At 51.0% G+C, this 9,182-nt stretch overlaps 1 protein-coding gene across 2 annotated transcripts; it reads right to left on the bottom strand.

The window, feature by feature from the left end:
- Window positions 1-5,639: 5,639 nt before the first annotated feature.
- On the bottom strand, window positions 5,640-8,321 carry CLPS (colipase). Of its 2 annotated transcripts, XM_023213039.3 has the most exons (3): window positions 8,188-8,300; window positions 6,384-6,506; window positions 5,645-5,936 (listed from the first exon to the last, which is right to left on the bottom strand). In XM_023213039.3, exons 1-3 carry the CDS (start codon window positions 8,269-8,271, stop codon window positions 5,805-5,807), a joined length of 339 nt encoding a protein of 112 aa, XP_023068807.1. In that variant the 5' UTR covers window positions 8,272-8,300; the 3' UTR covers window positions 5,645-5,804. The 2 variants fall into 2 exon arrangements, with proteins under 2 accessions (XP_023068808.1, XP_023068807.1); XM_023213040.2 differs by lacking the exon at window positions 6,384-6,506 and having other exon boundaries at window positions 5,640-5,936; window positions 8,188-8,321.
- Window positions 8,322-9,182: the final 861 nt, after the last annotated feature.

Raw genomic sequence — 9,182 nt, 5'->3', positions numbered from 1 at the left:
TGCTCCCTCCTTCTTGCTGCCTCCTCCTACACCTGCTCTCCTCCCTGCCCAGAGCTCTGTGTTCTACCCTGTTCCCCAGAGCCTCCGCCATGAGTGGAGGGAAGGGGGAAGGAGTGATGCGCCATCACTGAAATAAAGAGCTTTTTAAATGTTTGCTGCCCACAGAGTTGGGGCCTGGGTGGGCTGGGCTGGGGTGGGCATGGTGCAGGTTTCGGGGGGGTGGGAGGTGATATGAGGGAGGAAGCAGGAAGGGACACTCTTGGGCTTGGGGTCTTTTCCCAGCTGGGGCATGAATGAAAGTCCCCCAGAGGAGACCAAAGCTCCCTTCCCACCCCATCCCCTTTCTGCCTTCAGCCCACTCTGTAATCTACCCCCCGAAAGCCCAGTTCACACGTAATATTTCAGTTCCACGACCTTAAATTTCAGAAATGTGAGAGAAGGTACACAAAACATCCATGTGTATGAAGAATTGATGATGTTTATGGAGCACTTACTAGATGTTAGGGGCAGCTCTAGGTGCCTTATGCACATGATCTCATTTCGTCCTACAACAAACCTGTGGGGTCTGTCCTGTTATCACCTCTGTTTTGCAGGTAGGGACACAGGGGTTGAGCAACTTGTTCAAGGTCACACAGTTGGAAAGTGCAGAATCTGAATCTTCTGGGAGGCAAGAGAAAAGAGGGACAAGAAAAGAAGAAAGGAAGGAGAGCCTAGGAAAGAGTGAGAAAGAAAGACTGGAGCAGTGACTGTGGTGTGGGGTTGGGGAGAGAATGAGTCAAGTGGAGTTTTAGGAAGTCTCAGTGTGTGGTGAGGCTTTTCGAGTTAGATGTAGCTCGCTTGTTTGTGCGTAGTGCCTGTTATATTCAGGTTACATTTTGGAGTTAATTATTTCAGATTTTGGACCTAAGGTTCCACATTCAGCCACCAGAACTGAGCCAAACATGCCTTCCAGGATGTTGGGCTTAGGATGCAAGGGCTGGGGAGTTTGGAGGTAATCTATGGTTGTACTTAGAACACCCCCTTGCAAGTCACAGCAAAACAATGTGAACCATACCTTGGTAGAATATGCTGTCCTGTACTAACTGTATCAGACTGATAACCAGACTTCCATTGTGTCACATGAGCTCTCCCCATTCAGAGAAAACCTATGAAGGAGAGGTGGCAAGCTGGAAACCCAACGATATCCAGTGTCTAAGAAGTTCCCAAGGATACCCAATGTCTAAGAAGTTAGAAGGGGAAGGGGAGAATACAGAGCCCAGAAATAAACCCAAGCCTGTACAGTCAATTTAATTAAGTTTCAACAAGGGCACCAAGAAGACACCCTAGGGAAAGGATAGTCTTTTCAATAAATGGTGTTGGGAAAACTGAATATTCACATGCCAAAGAATGGAATTGGACCCTTATCTTATAGCACACACAAAAATACACTCAAAATTGATTAAAGACCTAAATATAAGACCTGAAACCTTAAAACTCCTAGAAGAAAATATAGGTGAACTATTACACGACATTAGTTTTGACAGTGATTTTTTGGATAGGACACCAAAAGCACAGGCAACAATAGCAAAAATAAACAAATGAGACTACATGCTGAAAAGCTCTGGACCGAGCGCGGTAGCTCACGCCTGTAATCCCAGCACTGTGGGAGGCCAAGGCGTGTGGATCGTCTGAGGTCAGGAGTTCGAGACCAGCCTGGCTAATATGGTGAAACCCCCATCTGTACTAAAAATACAAATTTAGGCCGGGCGCAGTGGCTCATGCCTGTAATCCCAGCACTTTGGGAGGCTGAGGCGTGTGGAACACGAGGTCAGGAGATCGAGACCATCCTGGCTAACATGGTGAAACCCCGTCTCTACTAAAAAATACAAAAAATTAGCCAGGCGTGGTGGCGCATGCCTGTAATCCCAGCTACTCAGGAGGCTGAGGCAGGAGAATCACTTGAACCCGGGAGGCGGAGGTTGCAGTGAGCCAAGATCGTGCCACTGCATTCCAGCCTGGGCGACAGAGTGAGACTCTCTCCAAAAAAAAAAAAAGAAAAAAGAAAATACATTTAACGGGTAGGTGTTGTGGCTCGCACCTGTAATCCCAGCACTTTGGGAGGCTGAGGTGGATGGACTGCTTAAGCCTAGGTGTTCAAGACCAGCCTGGGCATCATGGTGAAACCCCATCTCCACTAAAAATATAAAAAATAAGTCCGGGCCTGGTGGCTCACGCCTGTAATCCTAGCACTTTCGGAGGCCGAGTTGGGCAGATTGCCTGAGCTCAGGAGGTCGAGACCAGCCTGTGCAACACAGTGAAACAACATCTCTACTAAAAATACAAAAAAAAAAAATTAGCCGGACGTGGCAGCATGCGCCTCTAGTCCCAGCTACTCGGGAGGCTGAGGCAGGAGAATTGCTTGAACCTGGGAGGCGGAGGCTGCAGTGAGCCAAGATCGTGCTATTGCACTCCAGCCTGGGCAACAGAGAGAGACTCCATCTCCACCCCCAGCCAAAAAAAAAAAAAATTAGCCAGGTATGGTGGCACACGCCTGTAGTTCCAGCTACCTGGGGGACTCAGCGGGGAGGATCGCTTGAGCCCAGGATGTCAAGGCTATAGTGAGCCATGATCATGCCACTGCATTCCAGCCTGGGTGACATAGTGAGATCCTGTCTCAAAAAAAAAAAAAAAAATTTAATACACCTCACCTACTGAACGTCATAGCTTAGTTTAGCCTACCTTAAATGTGCTCAATCAGAATGCTTACATTAGCTGGGCAAAATAACACAAAGCCTATTTTAGAATAAAGTGTCGAATATCTCATGTAATTTACTGATGTTCTACTGAACGCATGTCACTTTCGCACCATCATAAAGTTGAAAAATAGTCAAACCATTATAAGTTGGGACCATCTGGTTCTTTGAGCTGTGGTTAGACTGTGCCTCTGATGTGCCTCTGTGATGCTGAAAAGCAACAGAAATTGAGAGTCTACAGCATTACCGGCCATTGGAAACAAAATGCAAGCTATATAAAGGTTGGGGTCTTGGTCACTTGCTTCTGCAGAGCCCAAAGCCCAACTGCCTACTTACTGTTGGAGACCAGGGACATTTTCCTTGTGCCCCCCACAGTCCAAAACATGGTGCCAGGCACACTGTGGTCATTCAGTGAACACATGAAGAGGACATGAATGCAGATCTCCAGGACTGAATGTGGCACCAAGAAGCATGACTCAGCCCTGCCTCCGGGCCTGAGACTCCTCCTGGGTTAAGGTATTGAAAGCTCCTCTTGTTGAGAACATAATTCATATGTGGCAGACACCATTACCTGGTTTCCTAGTAGCCATTGCCCCCTTCCCTGCCAACTGAAACCCAATATTGTTTAGGCATCAATGTGCCTGGCCCCAGGAGAAGGATCTGATTCCCTTTGCTTTCCCAGCATCCCTTGCAGCTAGAGGTAGTCAGATAACCCAGTTCTAACCTCTGAGATATGAAGAGAAGTCGGCCTTGAGCATTTGGGGAAAGACAAGAAGAGAGCATGGGCCAGGCACCATGGCTCACGCCTGTAATCCCAGCACTTTGGGAGGCCGAGGCAGGTGGATCACCTGAGGTAAGGAGTTCAAGACCAGCCTGGCCAATATGGTGAAACCCCGTCTCTACTAAAAATACAAAAAATTAGCCGGGTGTGGTGGCAGGTGCCTGTAGTCCCAGCTACTCGAGAGACTGAAGGCAAGAGAATTGCTTGAACCCAGGAGGTGGAGGTTTCAGGGAGCCGAGATCATGCCACTGCACTCCAGCCCAGGCAACAAGAGTGAAACTCCGTCTCAAAAAAAAAAAAGAGGGTGTGCAAAAAGAAACTCTCTGCTCCTTCTCCCCACTTCCCAGCCGCCAACTACTCCGTGCTTCCTGCCTTTGAGTATGGTGGGAACATGAAGTCAGGAGCTGCTCCTAAGGCATGTGGCAACCTTGAAGAGAAGGTCAAGAGAAACGCAGAGCTACCAGCCACCAAAAGAATGCCAGCCCTTCCTATGTCTAGGCTTTGGATTCATGAGAAATATATGTTCCTATTTGCTTCAGCTGTAATTACTTGGGTTTTTCTGCTACGTACAGCTGAATGCAATCCTAACTCATAAGCCTGTGGTTAAAAGGGGATTCATTGATCACAAAACTGCAAGATCCTAGGGCCGGCACGACATGGAAATTTCTTTCTTTCTTTCTTTTTTTTTTTTTTGAGACGGAGTTTCGTTCTTGCTGTCCAGGCTGGAGTGCAGTGGCATGATCTCAGCTTACTGCAACCTCTGCCTCCTGGGTTCAAGAGATTCTCCTGCCTGCCTCAGCCTCCCGATAGCTGGGATTACAGGCATGTACCACCATGCCCGGCTAGTTTTGTATTTTTAGTAAAGATGGAATTTCTCCATGCTGGTCAGGCTGGTCTCAAACTCCTGACCTCAGGTGATCCACCCACCTCGGCCTCCCTAAGTGCTGGGATTACAGGTGTGAGCCACCGCCCCCGGCAACATAGAAGTTTCATTCAGTTCACTGTCCCTCACTCTCTGGGCATCTCCACCGAGGGGTCGGTGAGCTTCCACTTGCATACCTGGAGGATGGGAACCTCAGTACTGCCTAAGGTAACTCATGTTTGATGGCTCCAGGGCATATACAATCTTTATATTAAGGCAAAATTAAATTCCCTACAATTTCCACCCATTTTTCTTAGTGTGAATAATTGGGAAAGAAAAAGGAATCCTAAGGCCAGGCACGGTGGCTCACGCCTGTAATCCCAGCACTTTGGGAGGCTGAGGCGGTGGATCACCTGCGGTCAGGAGTTTGAGACCAGCCTGGCCAACATGATGAAACCCCATCTCTACTAAAAACACAAAAATTAGCCAGACATGGTGGCGGGCGCCTGTAATCCCAGCTTCCAGGGGAGGCTGAGGCAGGAGAATTGCTTGAACCTGGGAGGCAGAGGTTGCAGTGAGCCAAGAGATGAAGCCACCTCACTCCAGCCTGGGCAACAGAGCAAGACTCTGTTTCAAAAAAAAAAAAGGAATCGTAGAAGCGGGGCAGTGGAGTTGGATGGTAGAGTGCCAACATTTTCTGATTATGTGGAATTGGGCAAGCTCCTCTCTGAAACTTGGTCTCTATCTATAAAGTGGAGATGAGAAATTCTCCCTCCTGGGTTCCTTGTGAGCATTTGCTGGCAGAGAGTAAGCTCATAGCAATTGAGAGTGGTCTGACCCCTTTACACATGAGTTGTGTCAGCTAGCTGTCACACTGGAGAACTGTGTCCAGAAAAGAGGCGAGAGCCCAGGACACTGATGCCTCTGATGCAGGGTGACTAACATGGGCCATTAAAACTCCTTACCCGCAAGGGTGTGTGTGTCTGTGTGTGCACATGTGCCCGCTTATCTCTTTGAGAACCAGCGGGACAAGGAGGGCTTCCCAGGTAGGCGTGACTGCTCCCCAGAAATGGAGGGCCTCCCAGGCTGGCTGGGCCTCCTTCACAGCTTTGTCTCCAGTCTCCAATCTGTTTGACCACATCCTCTCCAGCCCCAGACCCATCCCTTGTTCTTCTGACCTGCCTGAAGCCTGCCCTGGTGGGCCAAAGGCCTGATGCAACTTCAGAGAAGATGCTGACTCAGAGAGAATATGCAGGAGACTGGGAAATTTTTGCAGGAGGCCTTTAATTGTGAAGAGTCCAATCAGAAAACAGAGGTGCTGGTCAAGGAGGTGGCCAGCCCGGGAGATGCCCTGGAGCAGGGGGAGAGGTGCCCTTGAGCCTAGTGGCCTGCAGCATTTTGGGCTAGGTGTGGGAGTGGGTGGGCGGTCTCACTGCTTGGAGCGTCCAAGGTCGTGGCAGACGCCAAAGTTGGTGTTGGTGATGGCGCCCAAGATGGTCTTGTCTCCATCACAGGTCAGGCCACGCTCACAGGGACACTTGTAGTAAATCCCGTAGAGCGTCTGCAGAGACACAGCCAATGAAGTCAAGGCTATGGGGGGATACTTTGGACATCAATTGTCCCCTGCCTGACCTATAGAACCAGTAGGCCAGCCTGTGTTCAGGGAGTGCCTCTCCCACCTACCTCCCCAGGGGTGCTGTGGGCCCTGGAGACCCCAGTTCTGACCTCTGTTCTGGCTTATTTGCTCTTACTGGCTTGATCTCTCTGGGGAGCCTCTACTTACCCAGTCATGAAATGGGGATAACAAATCCTCACCCCCACCCATCTCACTGGTCACTCGGGTCAAGAGAGATGATGGGATGGGAAAATGCTTTGACACCTGTTGACCTCCCTCTCGTCTCCTCAACATTCAGTGTCCAGGCTGACGCTCCTCCCTGATCCCACTCACAAGTGTTCAGGGCCCTCCTCCCCATTCTCCCAGACCCATGCCACATCCTCAGGCACCCACCTTGACAGAACACTCGCTGTTCTCGCTGGCCAGGGGTATGCAGCGGGCCAGGTCCAACGCACCATCGTGTTGGCAGCATTGGCTCTTACACTGGACACTATTTATGCACAGCTCACCGTTATCCTGCCAGGGGCAGCCAGTCAGCCCAGGCCTCGCTCCCTCAGGTCCCTTCTCCATTCAGACCCGCACCCACCACCCACTACTGCTAACAGTGTCTCCCCTGTTGGGGATGTATGTGAAGGAGTCCAACCCGTGGGTCTGGTGGCCTCTGTGCCCCCCCACTCACATGAGAAGTGGGCATGCGGTGACAGAGAAGCAGCCTGCACAGAGGGTCAGGACCCCCGGGTTCTAGTACCGGCTATACCACCAACTCCCTGCGTGACTCTGGGCAAGTCACTGCCTCTCAAGCCTCAGTGTTCCCATCTGGAATGTGCACACGAGGACCCTAATCTCTCTGGGTCCCACACACCTTTAAGGAGGCAGTGAAGATTGCCTCTCCCTGCAAGACTCCTTCCTCCCGCAACAGATCTGATCTATAATCTCCAGGGTACTGGACCTCCAAGTCCAGCCATGGCCCCAAGTTAAGAGAGTTCAGAATCTTTCAACCTCATGGATGTTCTGGAAGGGCTTTCCCAGCCAAGACCTAGGGTGGAGAGGTGGTGTGGGCCAGTGGTGGGGCCCCAGCTTAACCACTTTCCAGCTATGTGACCTCAGGCAGGTTGCTCACCCTCCCTCTGTCTGAAAATAGGGCTGACTATGAAAGCACCTCCCTCAGTGGTTATTATGAGGACAGAATGAGTAAACATCTCCGAGGCATCTCGAACTGTGTTGGACACACAGTAAGATGCTGCCATAAGTTAGAAGCTGGAATGATTGGCACAAAGCATTTTCTCAGGATGGAAGCCCAGGGCTCTGGATTTTTGTGAAGCTCCCTCATAGGGCCAGGTGAGGTGGCTCATGCCTGTAATCCCAGCACTTTGGGAGGCCGAGGTGGATGGATCATGAGGTCAGGAGTTCGAGACCAGCCTGGGCAACATGGTGAAACCCCGTCTCTACTAAAAATACAAAAAATAGCTGAGCGTGATGGCGGGCGCCTGTAATCCCAGCTACTCAGGAGGCTGAGGCAGGAGAATCATTTGAACCCAGGAAGCGGAGGTTGCAGTGAGCCGAGATTACGCCACTGCACTCCAGTCTGGTGATAGAGTGAGACGCCATCTTAAAAAAAAAAAAAAAAAAAAAAAAGGTCCCTCATAGCCAGGTTGAGCCGCTGCTCTGAGCGTGCTCCAGTTGGAGCTGGAGAGGGGCTGATCAGCCTTTCCTGTGGCCCCTGGGAAGAGGCATACAACAGGACATGGAAGTAAACAGAGGGATGCAAGATGCCACTCCTCCCAGCCCCTGCCAGTCCAGGTGGGGACATCAGAGGTCAAGGTCCAAGCTTAGGACGTCTTCACCTGGGGACTCAGGAGGCCCCTCCCCTGAAGACCCTCTTACCAGGTGTTTTTTTTTTTTTTTTGAGACGGAGTCTCGCTCTGTGGCCCAGGCTGGAGTGCAGTGGCCGGATCTCAGCTCACTGCAAGCTCCGCCTCCCGGGTTTACGCCATTCTCCTGCCTCAGCCTCCCGAGTAGCTGGGACTACAGGCGCCCGCCACCTCGCCCGGCTAATTTTTTGTATTTTTTAGTAGAGACGGGGTTTCACCGTGTTAGCCAGGATGGTCTTGATCTCCCGACCTCGTGATCCGCCCGTCTCGGCCTCCCAAAATGCTGGGATTACAGGCTTGAGCCACCGCGCCCGGCCCCCTCTTACCAGGTTGATGATGATCCCCCGTGGACCAGGAGCTGCAGAGGCCACAGAAAGGGCGACAAGCAGGAGGATCCGGATCTTCTCCATGGCGAGTGGGACAGCTGGTGTGGGTGGCAGGAGACACAGCCAGCTGTGGTGATGGGGCTATAAAAGGGGCCTTGACCTCACGTGACCCACCTACATCCCACAGGGCTGGCCGTGGGCAGAGGTACAGCTGTGGCCAATCTGCTGGGGGGCGGGTCCTGATAAGGAAGCTGGGTGAGTACCTGGTGGCCTTTTGTGTGTGTGTGTGTGTGTGTGTTGGTGATAATTGTGTTGCATCATGGTTAAGAGTGTGGACTGTGTACAAGTTATTAGTGAGGCAAACTTACTATCTGTTCCAACTATTCTGCCTTTCATCTTATCTGTCAACTAAGGATAATTTAAAGAGTTGTGAGTATTGAATTAATACACATTTATATGTGTTACATATATATAAACATGATTATATATAATTATAAGAATATGTTTATATTGTATATTCCCATATGCCACATAAACAGTGGGTAAGGGCAGCTGCGCTTGCGTCCTGAGCTCCTGGGCAGTGCCTGGTCGAGTCTGAGGCAAGAGAGGCACCTATGGTGTGAGTGCCTGCTTACATTCTGTGTACTCAGGGCCTCTCTGCCTCACCATAGTCAGGTCTTGCCTTTGGCCCACCCAAGCCCGGGTGTCTAGCAGTGTCAGACTCCAGGTATGAGGATCCCAGCCTCCCACCCCTCAACCTTCCTGCAGTCTCCTCGGGGGATTCCAGGCCAGGCCCAGATCCCTGGGGCTGATAGTTCTGCAACCCCCAGCAGGCCAGGGTGTGTGTGCTTTCACTCTGGCACCCTCCCCCTGCCCTCACACCAGGGGGCTGCCTGCAGGCTTGACTCAAGGGCCCTTAGGAGGCCCTTCCTAAATGTCTCTCTCCCCTTTTCTTTCTACCTCACTTACTATCTGCAATTCCAGCATCAGATACA

Source organism: Piliocolobus tephrosceles, chromosome 5, assembly GCF_002776525.5.
Source record: "Piliocolobus tephrosceles isolate RC106 chromosome 5, ASM277652v3, whole genome shotgun sequence".
Taxonomy (NCBI): domain Eukaryota; kingdom Metazoa; phylum Chordata; class Mammalia; order Primates; family Cercopithecidae; genus Piliocolobus; species Piliocolobus tephrosceles.
This window is presented reverse-complemented; position numbering and strand designations above follow the sequence as displayed.